Source organism: Lissotriton helveticus, chromosome 3_2 (genome assembly GCF_964261635.1).
Source record: "Lissotriton helveticus chromosome 3_2, aLisHel1.1, whole genome shotgun sequence".
Lineage (NCBI taxonomy): Eukaryota > Metazoa > Chordata > Amphibia > Caudata > Salamandridae > Lissotriton > Lissotriton helveticus.
In genome coordinates, this window is record NC_136062.1 from 157,068,024 (window position 1) to 157,088,424 (window position 20,401).

A 20,401-nucleotide genomic window follows, 5' to 3' on the forward strand; every position below is an offset into this window, starting at 1 on the left:
GGAATGTTTAAAAAAAGGTATACAAATTTTGGGAATTACCATTTTTATAAGGGAGATGTGCCCAGCCATGGTCAAGGGAAGGGCAATCCATCGGGTGATGCAGTCTATGACATGCTCCATTGCACATCCGTAGTTGATGCGCATCAATTCGTCCCTGTCTGAGGCCACTTGGATCCTTAGATATTTAGCATCATCAGCACACCACTTGAGCGGGTAGTCGGTCGTAAATGAAGCAACTGAGTCGGTCAAGGGGAATATTTGCGATTTGGACCAGTTTATGTGTATCCCGGATAGGCCTCCGAATCTGACAAACTCATGCAGCAGTGTATTGAGATTATGTTGGGGATCTTTAATATAGAGGGTCACATCATCAGCGTATAGGGAGATGAGAATCGGGTGAAGAAAACAGCGGAGGCCCATGTGGTTGTAATGTTGCCTGACTCTCGCTGCAAGGAGCTCCATAATCAGAGCAAATAGGAGGGGGGAGAGTGGACACCCCTGACGCGTACCTTGGGAGAGGGGGATGGGAGTTGAGGTGTGCCCATTAATCAAAACTCTTGCAGTGGGAGAGGTATACAAAAGTCTTAGCCATGTGGGAAATCCAATGGGGAGGCCCATACACTGTGAAACAGTAAAGAGGTAGTCCCACTCCACTGAATCAAAAGCCTTTCGAGGCATTAAGGAACACAGCTACCAATTTTTATTGTGACTCTACAGCTTGCATAATGGAAAAAAGGGTCCTGAGGTAGTGGGATGTGGTTCTTCCCTGTATAAACCCGGCCTGGTCCGGGAGGACTAGTTTTTCCATAAGTAGACTTAGCCAGTTGTCCAATAATTTAGCCAACATTTTTACATCGGTGTTCATTAGTGAGAGAGGCCTATAGGACTCCCAGCGATCAGCAGGTTTGCCAGGTTTTAATAAAGACATGATGAGTGCCACTCTTATGGTGCCAGGCAGAGTGAGCGTCTCATGAGTCTCAAGAAATACTTCCTTCAGCAATGGGATTAGCTGATCCATGTACATTTTGTAAATGTCAATAGGTAGCCCATCCGAGTCAGGCGCCTTCCCGGATGTCATTTGCATAATGGCTTCCCGATACCCATAGTCCTCAAACAGGGACACTAGGAACTCGCGTTGAGAATCTCCCAACCAGCCCAGGGTTATGTCACAAAAAAAAGAAGAGAAGTCAAGGGGGGTCGAACGGTGCAAACTGTAAAGTTCTGCATAATATGTAGTGAATATATTGAGGATGTCTAATCTGTCTCTGTAGCGTGTGCCACTATCGTCAACCACGTCCAAGATGTGGTTTGAGAAGCGGGGCATTTTTATAATACTCACAAGTGCCCGACCAGGTCTCTCACCTTCGCCATAGCGACGGGCAGTATATAATTTACCTCTGAATTTCACCTCTCGGTTCGCGGTGTCAGTGTACTCCGTTAAAAGTTCACGGAGGGCATCACGCTCATCTACGGAGCTGGTCACCCACATGTCCGCCTCTAGCCGTTTAATTTCAAGTTCAAGGCGTTTCAAATCCCTTCTAAGGTCGTGGAGCACCCCAAAACTCTTTGACATACAGACGCCTCTAATTGTAACTTTAAAGGCTTCCCAGAGCAACCCAACATTGTCAACAGAGCCTTTGTTTCTGAGAAATAAATCTTTATCTCTTTCCCCAATTCAGTTTGGAACACAGTGTCTAGGAGAGTCTCTGGGACGGGCCGCCAGCAACGGGGAACAGCCACTGCACCAGGGGGTAGTAATTCGAGGTGCACTGGAGCGTGGTCAGAATAGGTACGTGCCATATGAGTGGCCAGTTTGATCCATGGGACGACACCCCGGGAGCACATCCAATAATCTAATCTTGACCAGGCAGAGTGCCCAGCCGTATAAAAAGTACCTTCCCTGATGGTGGGGTGTACATGCCACCAAGCATCGACAAGACCGTTCTCCATGAGCAACTCTGAGAGGACCTCATGCGCTTTTGAGTAGTGATGTGCGAGAGGGTTAGAGCAATCCTTTGTTGATGTCCCCACCCCATATAACATGTGTGGAACCTATCTTAAGCACATGCCCCCAGAGCTTTGTGAAGTAGTCTGGATCATCTGTAATAGGGCCATAACTCCAGGCATTTTCTGTAAATTTCTGTTTAAAAAACAAATTCTATTTCCTAACTATAACATCCCTGTAAACTTTGTTTTGTTAAGTGAATTTCTAAGGTTTTTAATTCTACTTCCTAACTGAAACCTGTAACCTTTGAGAGTGAATGTATGAGTGAGTTCATGAGTTTCTCAGTAGGTGCGTGAGTGAGTATGTCAGTTTCTCACTGGGTGTGTGAGTGTCTGAGTGGGCCTGGGAGTGGCTGAATAAGTGTCTTACAGGGTGTATAAGTGGGTACGTGAGTGCATGAGTCTCTGAGTGGGTGTTTGAGTGGGTGTATGAGTGTCTGAGTGAGAGTTTCAGTGGGTCTGTGAGTAGTTGTGAGAGTGTCTTGGTGGGTTTGCGAGTGTCTCCATGAGTGTGTGAGTCAGTCTGTGAGTGACTGCATGAGTGTGTGAGTGGGTCTGGGAGTGGGTGTGTGATTCTCTAAGTGTCTGTTGGAGTGAGTGTGTGAGTGTCTCAATAGGTGTGTGAGTGTCTGAGTGGGTCTGTGATTGGGTGTCAGTGTCTGAGTGGGTTTGCAACAGCCTCCATTATTGTGTGAGTCAGTCTGTGAGGGAGTGCATGAGTTTCTAAGTGGGCCTGTAAGTGGATGCATGAGTCTTTAACTGAGAAACTGAGTTTGTTAGCTGGTCTTTGAGTTAGTGCATGAGTCTCTAAGTGGGTCTGTGAGTGAGTGAATGAGTTTCTCAGTGAGTCTGTGAGTAAGTGCATGAGTCTGAGTGGGTCTGTGAGTGTGTGCGTGAGTCTGAGTGGGTCTGTGAGGGGGTGCGTGAGACTTTGAGTGGGTCTGTGAGTGGTTTCATGAGTGTCTAAGTGGCTCTATGAGTGGGAATGTCTTATTGGGTCTGTGAGTGGGTGCATGAGTCTGTGAATGGGTGTGTGAGCAGTGCTCTCAGTTTTTCCCTCTTCAGTTCTGTTTTGTCTTTTCAGTTTGATGTTCTACCCTCTGTTATGTCTTTTCTGATTGTTTTCTGAGCTCTGTTTTGCCTTTCCTGCTCATTTTCTGCCCTTTGTTTTGCCTTTTCTGCTCTTTTTTCTGCCCTCTGTTTTGCCTTGTCTTCCAGTTGTTTTTCTTTTTCTCCATCTAAATGGGGAGTGTGGTCACTGTAATTTCAACGGGATAGGTGGACTGTACAGCCCCCCTCTTTGGGCTGATTAGGGTACCTGGGATTCCCATCCCACGGGGCCCGCCAAAATTTAATGGAGAAGGGGTGTTAAGTGGTCCCCCTCCCCAACCTGATTTTGGCTCTGGAGATTCCATATCCCGGTCTTTATTCAGTGGGGAGGGGGACCACCGCAGCTCCTCTCCTACCAGGGCCGATTTAAACTCCAGAAACTCCATCCACTGGGGCCCAACCTTAATATATTTATATATTTCATGGGTGAGGGGGCCATGTGGCCTCCCTCCCCAGGCCGATTTTGGTCCTGGGTACACCATACCCTGGGGCCTGCCTTAATTCAATGGGGGACACCACACAACCCTTCTCCCCAGGCCAATTTTGGCCAGTGGGATCCCATCTCACGAGGCCCGGCCATGTGTCTTTGGGTGCCCTGGTCCTAGCCATGGCATCCAGTGTGCACAATGGGGACTGGAGGAATCCTCAAGGCCCCCGTGGTCCCATTCTGCTCCCTGCCTCCTGCGGGAGCCGACATTGCTGCTGCATGGAGGGAGCTGCTAGAAAGGCAGCTACCTCCGTGCAGTGTCAATAGTTTCATCTCTTTACCTGCAGCCAGGGAAAGAGGTGAAACCTCTGCTTCCAGCTGGCGGGAGCACTTTGACAGCTCACACCCACTGCAACTGGAGTGTTTGCTTATGCTTGGCGGGAGCTGTGTGTGCGGTCCCCCACATTACTGTTAGATTAGCCCTGGGGAGGTGGTGGTTCCTGGGGCATTGGGGTGCCTGGGCAGTCCCCCTATATTATTTATTGAGTTTAGCCCCTGGGAGATGGTGGTCCCCGGGGGTCCATGTGTCACCCCTGCACTATCATTGTATTAGCCCTGGGGAGGTGGTGGTCCCCGAGCTTGAAAAATTGTATGTAAAAGAAATTGCATTGCAGCTGAAACTGCTGATTCAGAACCTGGGTGCAAAGTAGTAGCTATAGCCAGAAAATCCCCATGCCTAGCTCAACACATCTGCGGAGGTCTGAAAGTAATGCAAAATGAGTTCTAAAAAGATCCCACTAATGCAGATCTCAAACAATATGTACATACCCATATTTATGTTTTCTTAAAAATAACCTTACCTGAGCATAGGTTATATATTTTCATGAATGAAACAGGAAAAAATAAATCTTAAAGCTAGTATAGGTTAACCATTTCTGTTTACAGAGGTAGAATGTCACACTGTTACAAATGTTACGTGGAAGATGGACGAGGAGGTAATACATAAAGGCAGTAATAGAAACTATTTGTACGGTTACCAGGCAAATTGTTAATCATAGCAGATAGAAAGTGAATTCAATGTCATTAAAACGTATTCTAATTATAATTTGATCTATTAAAATGAAATTGCTGGGTAATTATTGTCTCACCTGAAAAGCAAAGACATCTTTGATCAATGACTGTCCGAATACAAAACCTGAGCCTGTGGTGGTGTAATTCAAGAAAGTCTGAAAGAAAGAGATTGGAGCTCAGTCAGTAACTACTTATTTTAACTGCTTTAAATTCATGCTACTTGTTTAAGTCTAGCATTAGCCAAGAGCCAACAGTTGAAACATTTTAGACCTATTTCACTGTTACCCGCTCCTGCGAAGATTCTTGAGTCACACCTCAACTGCCATCTTACTACCTTCCTGGACTCATCTGGGTATCTTGACAGCTCCCAGCATGGGTTCCGAAAGGCACATAGTACTGAGACAGCTCTGACTATGGTGGCAAATAACATACGTATGAAGGTAGACGCCGGCCAAACTACAGTGTTGGTGCTCCTGGACCTCACGGCGGCGTTTGACACCCTGTCTCCCTCTACTCTTACATCTCGGTTGAGGGAGGCAGGGATCTCTGGCATGGCTCTGAAACTTCTGCGCTCCTTTTTACAGCGCAGGGAGCAAAGAGTCAAGCTTGGTGAATTCCTCTCCCCTGCTATGTCCTTGCAATGTGGGGTGCCACAAGGGTCGGCTCTTAGCCCGACCCTATTTAACATTTATGTCGCCCCCCTTGCAAGGCTAGTAAAATCTCAGGGGTTGGAATTGGTGTCATACGCCGATGCCACTCAAATTATGGTGTCACTGACCCACTCAGTTTCAACATCTGCCACCAACTTCAGGATCTGTATGCAGACAGTCTCTGACTGGATGCTTCAGAATTCCCTGAAGTTGAATGGCGACAAAACTGAGATCCTGGTCTTTGGCAAAGACCAGGATATTTGGTCGGATGAGTGGTGGCCGGCCTCACTGGGAATCTGTCCATCTCCTTCCCAGTCTGCAAGAAATCTTGGAGTAATCTTTGACACCTCCTTGTCCATGACTTTGCAGGTCAACCGTACGGTTGCCACCTGCTGGGGGGTGTTAAAGATTCTTAAGAGGATCCTTCACTATCTCTCCCCCTCAGCACGTAAGCAGGTGGCAGTGGCATTGGTGAGTTCAAGGTTGGACTACTGTAATGCGCTTTATGCAGACTCCAACAAGGGGCTCATTCAGCGATTACAGGTCGTTCAAAATGCGGCTGCTCGTTTTGTCTTAGCACTTCCCAATGCCTCATCTGCGACGATGGCTAGAAAGAGCCTTCATTGGCTCCCTATTCATCTTAGGATCTCGTTTAAGATCCTATGCCTTGCCTATCGAGCTTTGGCTGAGGGTTTTTCTGATCCCCTTGGTGCCTTGCTGACCTGTTACCAGCCTTGTAGATCTCTGAGATCTTCAGAGATGAATCTGTTGGTTGTCCCACGTGCCAAAAGGGTACGCTGGGGAAACAGAGCATTTTCCATTGTTGCTCCCAAATTATGGAACTTGCTGCCTCATGAGATTAAGATGCAACCTTCTCTGTCTTCTTTTAAAAAAGCGCTCAAGACCTGGTGTTTTGTCAGGGCATACCCGTAATTAGGAGTATACTCTGATAGCTGGTATTGTTTGGTTATGCGCCTTGACGCCCACCGGGCTTAGTTGCGCGTTAAAAATTGTTTTTCATTTCATTTTCATTTCATTTCAAGACCTTTTGATTGTACAAAAATTATAACAGTGCTTAGTTTGTAAAAGAATGAGGGTGGAATCCAAAGCTCTGCTCTGGTGTGCTATTCAGAATCAGTGCGAGGAATAACACGGCTGCACAGAGTTGAATTTACCTCAGCCCTCTTTAATTAACTGCCAGTAACTGCTACCCCTATATCCCACTCTTGCTGTTCCTGCTTTCTCCCTTTGAGCCTGCTTTACAGTTTATCTCTTTCTCCATCTTTCCCGCTTGTGTTTTCTTCCTCTTTCTTTCTTGCGGTCAGTACCTGATGTGGGAAAAAAGGGCAGACCCCCAAAATTGAGTTCCAGTGGGCCTCACCTCTACCATCGGCTCAAATTAAACATTTATTTTATGTATTCTTTACTAAATATATAATATACTCACAAGGGTCCACGGTCAGCCCTTCTTATCAAGTGGTCTGTTACTGTGTCATTCACATCTTTCTTATGCCTGCTGTAGCATACATTATGGGGCAGTGGGTCAGCCCACCGCAATTCTTGGCTTACACCAATGTGGGTGACAGCATTTTGTTCTTTCACCAGGAGCACATATGCACACAAGGTAGTTCCTTTCAACCATCTACACTGTTTGAGACCAACACATATGTTTGTTTTTTTCAATTGTTTGTATACCAGCGGTGGCCCAACAGCTCCCCTAATAATATGTTTATACAAAAATCTTTTTTTTTTTTTTTTTTTTTTTTTTTTAGAGTTTCAAAAATGTTTTATTAATTGCAAAATAGGTTTGGTAGATAGAAAAAAGCCATTTTGTGGTGGCAAATCTTGTCATTTTGCAAATTGCAGCATTCAGAGGGGAAAATGGAACTTCAGATACATGGTAACATGAAGATATGTTTACAAATTGAATATTAAACTCTATTTAGATTTTTTGTTAACTTATTGTCAGAGGAACCGGTAAACAAGAATGGAGGAGTTAACTTAGGATGTACAACTTGAATTGAGATGCAAACCTTAAAGCCAATGTGTCATTTAATAAATAAATTGTTAAACTCAAACCTATAAATCACTGTTTGGTTTCTTACACAAAAACGGGAATTGCTACTGTTGACATTTTCAATCCTCCAAAGATTTGAGTCCTGTATTTAATTATTTGAAATGATGAGTTAAGAAAGTCAACATAATTTTATGATATAGATATATGCTATTGCTTACTATAAAAATTATCTAATGTCTATTATTCTCTTTCCTTTTTTTCTTAATTCAGTTTTTTTTCTTTTTTTGTTACAAACTGGAATGTACTAGCATGATGCGAGAAAATTCCTCTTTTTACGTCAACCTCGATTTTATTGCTGACTAGAGTTGTTGTTTTTTAATTCTGCACACTAAGGCACTACTGATCAGTCCTGAGGGTATGTTCTCTGTCACCTAAACCATGGTAAAATTGGCTAATATCCAAATTGCCATATTTAACTTGCCAGTAAGACCATAGTATATGGTGCAGGAAAGTGTACCAATGGCATGGAAAGTTATTGCCACCCAAGGACTGCAGCACATGTTGTGCCATGTACTAAGGTAAAAAGTAAAATCTGGATTTTGGCCTATGCTTGCTGCAGCGTTTACACTGGCAAGTAAACCGGTATAAGTATACGTTTTTGACAGAAAGGCACACTACTTTTAAATATTTTGCAAGTCACTGCAAAATAGGATGAGTAGCTCACAATGTAGGGTGCCTAGCATATAAAAGTGGAACATTGTAAGAATTTCATGTTGGCATGTCCCAAAAATCTATTTTTACTTTCTAAAGCTTTAGCTCTTCCTTTTTTTTTTTTAAATATGTTTATTATTGCAAGATAAGACAAAATAAAAAAAATACATTGAATCATGTGACAATAAATTGACATAGTATTAGCTTTGTATTAGGTTTTACAATATAAAAGAAGATCAGCAGAGAAAATAAGAAAACAAGAGGAAAAGAAACGGAGTGCTTTTTAACTAGCTAAAAGAAATGCCCAAAATAGTAGATAGTCACTGGTAAATAGAAATTTCCACTTTTATAGTTCAAAAAAATGTTTCCAAATCTTTTCTTTTTTTTTAGAGGCTTTTGGGCCTCTATGTTTAGCTAATGTAAGTTCCATAATTCTTATTTCGCTAACCAAAGCACACCATTCTGAAACGTTAGGAGGATCATTAGATATCCATGTTCTTGCTATAACTAATCTTGCACATGCAAAAAGAATGGTTATGAGATCTTTATTAAGACAATTAATTTCTTGAATATCTAATAAAACTAAATGTACAGAGAGTACCGGAGTTGTTATCTGTTTATCTTTTAGGATTTCCATTATTCCGTTCCAATATATAGATAATGCGGGACAGGAAAATAGCATATGTTCAATTCCAGCCGCATATAAGTCACATTTTGGACATTTAGTTTTATCTGTTGCTGAATTCCCCTGTGTCCAGGTAGATATTCTTTGTGGTGTATAATAAAGTTCTGAAATTGTTCTATAGAGTTGCAATCTAAGGTTGGAAGAGTGTACTATGTTATTTAAATGGGATAGTGCCGTTGCAATCTGTGTAGGATTTATATCCATATTGAGTCTACCAGACCATTTTAATGCAATTTTAATCGTATCATCACACTTACCCTTAACTAAGTGTTGATAGCCCAATTTTATTAGTGATTTTGTTTTATCGGAATATATACACTCCAATAGGTCCGATTGAGTAACTTCCGCTATTTTCATTTTGCAATAGAGGAAATCTCTTATTTGTCTGTATTTAAAGTACATATCATTAGTTATACCGTTTGTTGTTTTCAGGCTTTCAAAATCTAACATACCGTTTAATCCATAAAGGTCTCTGAGTGTATTTATTCCATGTCTAATCCATCGGTTTCCTGTCCCATCAGAAAAAATACCAGGAAGACCTGGATTATTCCAGAGTCTAAGTTCGGCATTAAAAAATGAGCTTTTGCCTATGGACAAAATTTGATCCCAGATTTTTTTGATGTGCTTAGCCGTCTTGAATTTAACCCGTTTAAAATAATTCGGGTCGTGTGCGCGAAGTAAGAATTGTTTACTTTCAGTTCCTAACATGTATTGGTGAAAAAATAGTGGAATTTCATTCTTTATTAAACTCCTTATTCGACGAAAAAAGGTAGCTAGAAAGTAGAGATTAAAATCCGGAAAAGCGAGTCCCCCTTTAGATGTTGGCAATTTCAGGAATTTAATAGCCCTTCGTGCTTTTTTGTACCCCCATAAAAAGCTGCTGCATATGCCATCTAGTTTTTTAAAGAAGAGTTTATTAGGTTGAAGTCGTATAGCCCTGAATAGGTAAAGTAGTTTGGGTAATACCTTCATTTTTATCAAATTAAGTCGTCCTATTAAACTAAGCGGTATCTTGTGCCATTTTTTAAAACTTAAAGTAGTTTCTTTTAGGAAAGCTTCGTAGTTCATGTTTAGTATTTTTCCCACATTAGCAGCTAACTTAATTCCTAAATATATAGCATTTTGGCAGATATCGTATATAGGTTCATCAGGGGTGTAGTTAACAATAATTTGTGTTTTACTCACGTTGAGTTTGTACCCAGATACTTTTCCAAATTTTTCCGCTTCGTTAATAATCCCGGGCATTGCTTTATTTATGTCTATTGTATATATTGCAATATCATTGGCAAAAGCTGTTAATTTGAGGGATTTTTCCCCGTGGTTAACCGGAATGATATTAACCTGATCGTTTAATGCATTTAAAAAAGGTTCAAGAGAAAGAGCAAAAAGTAATGGGGAAAGGGGGCAACCTTGCCTTGTTCCTCTTCCTATCTTAAAGTTAACAGAATCTTTACCCCCATAGCTTATCTTAGCCAGTGGTTCATCGTATAGTGAGCTTGCCCAATCCAAATAAGGTCCAGATATTCCCATTTTCTTTAATACTTCCCACAAGTATTCCCACCCCACTCGGTCAAATGCCTTTTCCGCATCTAACATGATCATGCCGAGTGGGGTGTGAATAGTTTCAGCCACATCAAAGGCTGTAATTGCCATATTTACATGGGCGGTGGTATCTCTACCCATTACAAAGCCGTGCTGTTGTGAGTTAACCATATCAGGCATAATAGGGGCAAGGCTGTTGGCGAGAATTTTAGAGAAAATTTTAGCATCTGAATTGAGTAAAGAAATTGGGCGGTATGAACCGCACTCTTTTTCGGGTTTGCCTTTTTTGAGAAAAAAGATTATTTTGGCAATTTTCCAAGATGCTGGTGCTTGTTTAGATAAAAGAATTGAGTTTATCACATTTTCTAACAATGGTAGTAGTTCTTGGGCACAAGATTATATATTTCCAAAGGCAGACAGTCCTCTCCGACTGCCTTCCCTAGCGGTAAAGCGTCGATTGCACGTTTTATTTCAAATGATGTTATTTTTGAGTTTAATTGCTGGAGAGCTTCTATATTTAACACCCTTTGTGTTGTTATGTGTTTATTAAGGTACTGTGTTATTGTGCTTTTAGAGAGTATATTATCGGGGGTATAAAGATTTTGGTAATATTTAACAAATTCATTTAATATTTGATCTGCTTGTTCATAAATGCCTTGATCTGCTCCTATTATTGCCTTGATTTTAGTTTTGGCTTTTTTATCCGCAGTTTTATAAGCAAGTACTTTGCCTATACGATCCCCACCTTCATATTGAGCAAATTTATATTTATGTATTTTTGCACTATATCTTTCTCTTAAATTTTTTTTTAATCCTGCCTGTAATTCAGCTAACTTTAGTCTAATCTCATCAATAGCATTTTTTGAGTGTCGCGTAGCGTCAGCAAGTTGTTGTTCAGTATATAATATAGTAGAGGTAATTCTCTTATTAGCTCGACGACTCTCAGCGTTTGACCTCAGTATATATTGTTGAGCAAACCCCCTAATGCTACATTTGCAGGTATCCCATACAGTATTAATACTAGCCGAATTGATATTTAGTAGTATAAACTCTTGTATATACAAAAATCATGACAAAACATGCACTGACAAATCTAAATGGCTTGCAGCCAAAGCCAGACATAGTGTCTTTGCCACTGCTTTTTTTTAACAGTTCCAAAACATTATGGGGCAATAAAAGCAAATATCTGTTTTATGTTTTTTTACTATGGCATATAACTCTCTTTGAAGCTATTGGTTTCAGTTCATTTTCAGTCCAGTTCATTTTCAGTATATATTAGATAGATAGATAGATAGATAGATAAATAGAGTTAGAAATGGGGGTCTCTAGTTGGCAATGGTTTGCACCTTTGTCCAAGTAGGGACCCTTGCTTCTGGTCAGGGTAAGGGGGATACACTTCTAAAATAACCCCTGTTCACCCCCTTGGTAGCTTGGCAAGAGCAGATAGGCTTATCTCAGAGGCAGTGTGTAAAGCATTTGTGAACACATACAGTAATACAGTGAAAACACTACAAATGGACACCACACCAGTTTAGAAAAATAAGTAATCTTTTTCTAAACCAAAAAAAACCAAAACGACAAAAATCCACAATACAGTTATCAAGATATCCTTAAAAATAGGTTATGTACTCAAATAAAGTTTGTTGCAACAAATAACTCCACCTGGAGTTATTACCACATCGTCACAGATGAAAATCCCAAAGTACTACACCGTCCGTGAAGTGCACAGAGTCAAGCAGACCCCCAAAGAACAGTACCTTGGAAACAATTAAAGCAAAGACGGTGCACAGCGTCAGGGAGGTGATGCTTCGTGTGCACTGGGTGGTGTTGGTTTCTTACAACCCCAGGGGAGGTGAAGTCTCCATTCCTTACTGCGATGTAGAGGAGGTGAGACGTCAGTTCCTTACTGTATCGGGAAGGTAATGTCACGTTGGCGGCAAGGCAGCGGTTCCTTATGACGGTGCGGTGTCGTGGATTCTGGAGTCACCCACGTCGAGTATCGGCTCTGCTTTGATGAAGCACCCGGCGTCTGTGAAGTGGGGGCTGCGGTGCGAGTAGCGATGGTGTGTTGTAGACGTCACGAGCAGTGCCCATGGCTTTGCTGCAGGTTATGGCGTCCCTTGCCAGCGTTGGTGTTGCAATTTCCTTCTGTGGCAGCTGAAACAGCAGTAACAGATGCAGAAAGACAGAAGAAATGAAGTCTTTGTGTCCCTGAGACTTCAGGACAGGAGGCAAGCTCAGTTTCAAGCCCTTGGAGATTTTCCTCAAGCAGGGAACACAGCAAACAGCAAAGTGCTTTCTTATTTCCTTGGCAGCAAGCAGCCACTGCAGGCCAACCCCAGACAGCAAACAGCACAGGAGCAGTATTCCTCTTCAGCTTCTCCGGCTCTTCTTCTTGGCAAAGGTTCCTCTTGAATCCCAGAAGTTATCTAAAAGTCTGGGGTCTTGGCCCCAATATTTATACTACAAAATCCTTTGTTCTCTGGTGGCAGAGAAGCCCTGTGATTGGTCATAACCAGTTCTGTCCTCTCTGGTGCAGCTTCCTGGCAGGAGGTGGAGACAGCATTGTGAAAGGCAGACCAGGCCCATTCAGGTGAAAGGAAGTCTCCTCCCCTTACTCTAAGTGCAGGCCAGGTCTATTCAGCGAAGCTCTGACTCACTTGGCTCTCTGGAGCCACTGCGCCTCCGCAGCCCCTGTCATTCCAAAGCCAGACATGCAATACACAAACCTAGCAGAGGCAAACAGGATGGCTAAGAATTGATTTTGGAAAACAATGAAGTACTGTATTGTTTTGTGTGTCTCTATTTCCTCTACCCCTACCCTATATTGTGCGCACATTGTTGTTTTTATTTTACAGGTTCAGTGTGACCTCCCATAAAAAAAGAAACATGTTGAATTTTTTCCTTTTCTTATCTTGTTTATGATGGAACAGTATTCTTTATAAACACTCACTATCACTATTGCACCTTTTGGTCCTGAAGAAAGCCCATAAGACCTAACCAGGCAGATTGGGCTGAAACATGTTGGCCATATTTTAGATCACTACTTTTTGAGTGCGTTTAGAACCCCTTATACATTCACAGAAACGCACAACTTTAATTACTCCCTGACGGGCTACCCGAATCCAGACCTAATAAAGTTTACATCTGGCTGTCCGGGTATTTTAATTCCTACCTGAGCACTGTCCACATCACTCGATCACTACTGTTTTTAACCATGGGTAAGATCCTCCGGGTGGTGGCTGCATAACCATACTGCCCCAATGATTATGCACACACGTGAATGAAGAGCCGAGAACCAACATATACCGCTACTACGATCATACCATCATGTGCATGAGGGTCTTTTATCTTGAGACACCCCACGTTTTTCCTGCATACCCTGGTTATGCAGGACAAGTGATCCTTTCCCTGTGATTATTTGATATATATTTAAGGAAACTGAATTGGATCAGAATTTCCTTCTCCCCATATGATTGTTAGATAAGTTAGTACATATCCACTTTCTAAAAATGGTATTTTCAAACACAGAATGTAAAAATCATCCTCACTTAGGGTCAGATGTAGGTAATCCTATTTTACAGATTCTAAAATACCGAATTTTACCGATTCGGTATTTCAGAATCGGTAAATGGGATTTAGCTAATTATTCGGTAAATTTTACCGAATTGGTAGGATTCGGTATTACCGATTCGGTATTTACCGAATCGGAAAATACCGATTCTGTTTTTACCAAATCAGTAATTCCCATTCATTCCTATGGGCCTGGAGGCCCATAGGAATGATTGGGAATTACTGATTCTGTATTTACTGAATCAGTAAAAACTGATTCGGTAAATAACGATTCGGTAATAGGGGGACCATGTTCAAGGGTGGCAGGGTGTCACATTGACACCCTGCTGCACCCCTGAATAGTGCATGGGTGCACATGTGGCACACATACATGCCCTAAGAGCATGTATGTGTGCCGCATGGCACAGTAATAAAAGCACAAAATTGCTTTTTATTGAGGTTTTCAATATTTACCACCAACCTTTATTTGGTGGTAAATACCGAATCCTTAACTGTTCAATGCACTCATTTGAGTGCTCCCTACATTCCAGATTCGGTAATTTACCGATTCGGTATTTTAAGGAATCTGTAATTTACCGATACCTTAAATTACCAATTTACCGAATCTGAAATGTAGCCACCTACATCCGAAATGCCCAATACCGGTCAGTAACGGCCGAAATTCGGTAATTTCGGCCGTTATCGACCGGTGTTGGGTCACCTACATCTGTCCCTAAAAGATGTGTTTTAACATTCTGAGTTCAGGCATACTAAACTTTATTTTCCTACCTTGTTCCCAGAGGTTGTTATGCTTATAAAATGTTATAAGCAATCTTCCCATTCTATCCTATGGGAACAGGTAGCCTTGCAATAGTGAAAAACGAAGTTGGCATTAATTCACTATCAGGACATGCCACACACATCAGGGAATGTCCTACCTTTTACATACATTTCACCCTGCCCACAAGGGTACCTTGGGCCTACCTTAGGGGTGACTAACATGTAAGAAAAGGGAAGGTTAGGGCCTGGCAAGTTGGTGCCCTTGCCAGGGTCGACATGGCAGTACCAGACTGCACACAGGCTCTGCAATGGCAGACCTGAGTTACATTTACAGGTTGCTTAGGTGGGTGGCACAATCATTACTGCAGCCCACTAGCAGCATTTGATTTACAGGCCCTGGGCACACACAGTGCACTGTACCAGGGGCTGACTAAAAATCAAAAACGGCAATCATGGAAACACCAATCAATAACAATAATTTACAAAGGGAGCACTTGCACTTTGGCCCTAAACAGCAGTAGCAAAGTGCCCAACGCATCTAGAACAGCAAAACGGAGTCCAACACACACAAACACAGGAGGTCAAGGCAAAAATACAGGGGAAACCCACGTCAATGATGCCAGGTCTAACAGATAGATAGACATACATGTATAGACAGATAGACAGATATAGTTTTTGTGCTTCACAACTCATCAATAGAACAACTTAAATAAATAGCTTCAAAGAAAGTTGTATGCCATAGTAAAAATAAAAAATAAATATTAAAAATAAAAAAAGCAGGCATTTGCCTTTATTTCCCCAAATTATTTTGGAACTGCCAGAAAAAAGCAGTGGCAAAGACAATATGCGTGGCGTTGGCTGCCAGCCTTTTGACTTTATCAGTGCTTGTTCATCATAGTTTTTGTAAATGATGAAACTATGCTCTCAGAAGAGGGGTAGTGCTAGGTAGGGATATATATATGTATCCCTACCATATAGCATATGAAACCACAATCCTATCTGCAAGAATGCTTCAGAGACCACTACAAGCGGAAATTGACCTTACTGAGATTGGGTTCGTTTTCAAACAAAGATCTCATCCCATAATGTCTACAGACCTGGCCATCCCTGGACTGCGCCTCTGTGGCAATGGAGCAGTGTCACTACTACATCTATTATGCATCTGTCCGGCACTACATAACCTAAGGACGCAACTTTTAAGGCCAATCCTACGAGAAACTCTGTACTTGCAGAGTGGGCGTCATAAAATGCCTCAGCGGTTCTTCAGTTCAACTGTCTTGTAACACTGTTAAATTTTTGTCCCTAGCAGCACAAGAACTAGAAAAGAAAGAGTCAGCACAAAACACTGGAAAGAATGGAACACCAAAATAAGAACCTGGCAGTAGGGTATGAAGTAGCCGGCCTAAGTCTTTTTCAGACATGTTTCTGTACTCCCTTTCTTTCAAAGCCCCTTTCGATGACAAGCCCTAGGCACAAACATGATCTTACCAGTAAATATTCCAGGATATGAAACTATAGTGTCTTAAGAAACTGGACAGTAAATTATGCTTAACAGTTTTGAACTTTTCTCCCTCTCCATTTTCCGTTGGCATTAACACTTTAATTTCAACAGAAAGCATGGACATGTTTACATTGCTGTTACGATAATCTGCTGCTCTTTGGTACCATCCCATACGAGGGTTATACAAACTAAAATGTTTTAATGTCATTTTTATTTGTATCTGAATTATGACGTTTTCATCATGGTGGTATGTTCCACTCTTTTTATAATTTTTAACAGATCAAAAAAAAAGTATGTTACTACTAGTATCCCTACTCTTACTCTGAGAGCATAGTGGGTGTACTCTCTGCCCTAGCCCCACATCATACAGATAAAGCTATGCCCACTCTTGCATCCTGCCATTAGTTACATGTGTGAAAAAAGGATGGAAATCCCCTCGCTCCACATCCTGTCATCTGCATCGTGTGGTGAATATAGGAGCATAGGCCCCTTCCCTCTGAAGGGAGCACTTGTCTCCGATTCCTGTTACACATTGCAGTTTCGAATGAACAGCAGAAATCCTCCTTAGTGATTCTGTTATAACAATAATAAACAGAAGTGATTAGGAAATTCCTCGCCCTTTCAGAAATCAGAAGCATACTGGTGTGCAGACATTTTACACGTATCCTTACATACCCTGCCTGCGTATTAGGGTATGATTTTTTTTTTATTGCCGCCTTTGTGAAATGCAATGAAAAGGTTATGAGAGGTTATGCTTTTTCCACAATGCATGAAAATCATAATGATAAAATCATAGCCTCTCAAGTGCTGAGCTCCCCAATAATCTCAGGATAGAATCCCTGATTGGTCAGAGCTGACTCACGGGACACTGCAGAGACTTCGCTCTTCAGACCCAGGATAGGATGACAAAGTGAACATTTAAATGTTCAGAACCTCAACTTAATTGTTCTCTAAGGAGAGACAACCATCCTACGTATTCTTCATCTGCAAGACCTCACACATTTGCAGGTAGACAAAATAGATTGCTATTCATGCTACAAGTACCAGATCCTTCCCTCTGCTTGAGGTATGCTGAGAGCTAATCCCCTTAAACAGCTATGAAAAAACCAAAACTGAAGCAAAACATCAATCATACACACTTCAGAAGGGCTTTGTGGACAAGTATTGGCAGATTTCTATGAGACTGCCCTCGGGGTAGAAAACATCCCAAAGTTACTGCACTTTACCTGAATTTCATTACCAAGAAACTGGAAAGCTTGAAATCCAGGCTCTGTTCTGATGATAAAGAGCCCAAGAGCAAACTGCAGGCCAAGCCCCCAAAGCACTGCTCGCCAGGACACCTATGAAAGAAGGTATTGGCAATCACACAATCTGTTCTAGAGTCAAAGAATAACAGGAGAAGCAATGAATCATATGGGAAACCGGTCACATGGCATTTAATAGTTATAATATAAAGAGAATAATGGCATCAAACCAACATTACACACCAGGATACGTACAAGAAAAAGGAAACATGATTAAAAAGCGTTATAAAATGAAGAGAGACATTACTTTGTTCTCAAGTGTACACTGCCCATGAGTAAACCTTCAGGAATGAAGAGACAAGGCACAGAGGGGGTCCTAGGAAATAATAGAATAATGATATTCATCTGCGACTGACAGGTGGTGCCATGGAGCCCCAAAGGCTGTGATGGGATTTGTGGGCCACCAGAATGCCCTCAGTCTAGGGGACAAGGTAGGTCCCACGGTGGGTGGGCCGGGATGGTGGTAGCAGTTGGGCTTATCTAACTCCACTCTCCTGTAGAGATGGGTATTGCCCTATTCCATCACTTAGATGGGCGTAGTGTGTGTGTGCCCAGTCCACGCTACCCTAGTGGTGTGCAGACTGGGCTCGTACTGGTGAAAGGATCTCTCTGTGAGGGGAGCACGAGGCACATGCTGGAAGAAATATTTAACAATCCCCCTGTCCAAGGCTTACTCCCTCTGGAATGTTCCTTTGCCTTTTATGAATTAAACTGAGCAATCACTGTAAGTTTGTCAGTGTAACCGGTGGTGTGCCATACAACTCAGTACATCATTAGAATTCACAATGCAATATTTCTAGACAGTGGAGTCATTATTACTCCTAATACAAGAGATGTGGGTCTTCTAAATAATGTCTTGCATTTCTGCAAAGCACATGTGTAAGAAATTGGGTTATTGACTGAGGGGAGTGAAAATCCTGCTCAAGCAACAACCTCAAACCTTGTCAGGGTGAATCACAAAAGTCACTGAAATTAACCTGTGCTTAACCGTCTGGTAGCTTGGCGCAAAAACAGTTAGGCTTAACTTAGAGGTATTGAGTAAAGCATTTATGCAGTACAAAAACAGTATTAGAACATTGAAATGTGGAGCACTCCATTTAATACAATGGAGTGCTCCGTGCTTCTACGGACTGGTAAAAGCCCAGAGAGCATCATTCCATGTTGTGTTTGATCCCAGCTGTTGCTGTGAACAAAGGCCTCTCAGTGCCTGAGGGGATTTAAGCCCCCTCGAGCTCCGAGAGGCCTCGGTTTTATTTGTTAGAACATTCTGCCCTCTAGTGGCCAACAGTTGCTTAATGCTCGACAAGAAATGCCAGTTCATCTATATATTCTAATTTGTACCCCTCAAATCTACAAACGAATGTACCTTTTCATCACCCATCTGTGTTAGTACTATGAGGCTAAGCCATTCTAATTCTTCTGGTAGTTTAATAACGGTTTCTTCACATTGCCTATCCAATTCTTTTCTTAGTGGTACCTTCAACACCAAAGGAACATCCTCACTTTGTGAACATTCTGCACTGCATTTTCCTTCAAAACAATACAATGACTACATTTCTTACAACAGCCTAACTTATTACTAAACAACTTAATAAAATCATGCAGCCACTTGTTCCATGCAACTTGAACTATCACCATTACTTGTTTAGGATGGTTAGAGTCTAATACAATTCATAACACACTTTGCACATTGATCTCTCCAACCCAGCAAGGTTGTTCCTTTCTCAGCTATATCCACCATTGCATCTGCTTTCCTCCCTTTGTAAGACGTTAGTAAAATATCCCACCATAAGCAACTTCACTCCATGATAACATTCTGGTTCTACATCAGTCTCTTACAATTCCTTTTTCCCTACTGTGTCCCATGTGTCCCTGTCACTAAGTGTGTACGTTGAACAAGAATCTGCCCACATTGGCACACTTACCTCTCGCACCTTCAACACACATTTGGAAAGGGTTGAGGCAATAGGTTTCAGACACTTAATTAACTTAATCATCTATAGTGCCACCCTCACGCAGTGCTAGCACCTCAGCATCTTCTTAGCTGCTGCCGGTATGCCCAGTAATTCATCACTGTCTGTAGTATGCAACCCTTTCACAGAGTTCTTTCACCTCTCACTTCACCCTTACATACCCTAGATCAGTGGTTTCCAAATGTTTTAGAACTAAGAACCACTTTTTTAATACAACAAACTTATGTGACCCATCTAGCTTTAATAGACATGAGGCACGGGATTTTTCAAGTAACGAAAGCATCATGTGGTTGTGCATTGTCATTTACACACAGCACATTTTCTAATGCAATAGTCACTAAATTTGCACAGACATACATTTTTACTGATAAAACTATATTCCACACAAATGATAATGTGTGGAAATCTGGTTAGAGTGAATATTTATTATTTTTGCATTCCGAAGGAAAGCGTCTTGATTTGTTCTGATCCTATTAAAATCGTTTCTCTCACACTTCAGAATTACAAAGAATGTGCCTACTTCTCGCTTTCCTAACTTCTGAATGTGTACAATTAATTTAGAGGTATTTACATTTGGTAGTGTGTCACAAAAAAGACATTCTACAGTCATTCCTTTCGTACTTCATGTATCCCAACAAGCATGTAATTTTTTTTAAACATTTTTTTTATTATTGTGTATAGTACAGGTGCATAACACGTCATGACAGTCTTCCAAATCCTAACCACGACATCATCAAATACAACTCTTTGCCTATAGCATAGGAGAGAATGGGTTAGACAGTTGTAGCGGTACATGGAAGAAGAAAACAAGCTTTGGCATAGCCAATAGGTCTCGCCTTTGGGACCTTCTGTGTTTAGCCAGAACTTTTGGCTATGTTGTAGAGCGTTGTTGTTGCTGTGCATTATGTTGAAAAGTAATCATAAAAAGTGTTAAGCTTTTTTGTTACCTTTATACAAATCAAGACAACATTATATACAACTGAAAAACTTGATAAAAAAAGATTTTTACATAACAAAATGTCTTTTAGTTTTTTTGTACTTGCACTGCTGTTAACTTCTTCCTGCCTCTTCTTA

At 41.6% G+C, this 20,401-nt stretch overlaps 1 protein-coding gene across 3 annotated transcripts in view; it reads right to left on the reverse strand.

The window, feature by feature from the left end:
• SLC28A2 (solute carrier family 28 member 2) overlaps nucleotides 1-20,401 on the reverse strand; it is a 675,497-nt gene that overhangs the window by 293,064 nt on the left and 362,032 nt on the right. For all 3 annotated transcript variants that reach the window (XR_013609837.1, XM_078684949.1, XM_078684951.1), the window contains 2 exons: nucleotides 17,277-17,390; nucleotides 4,690-4,767 (listed from right to left, as the gene is read on the reverse strand). Coding sequence is in view for 2 of the 3 variants with exons in the window: in XM_078684949.1 (XP_078541075.1) it covers nucleotides 4,690-4,767; nucleotides 17,277-17,390 (192 nt within the window). In the remaining variant the exon portion in view is untranslated. The remainder of the gene's footprint in view (nucleotides 1-4,689; nucleotides 4,768-17,276; nucleotides 17,391-20,401) is intronic.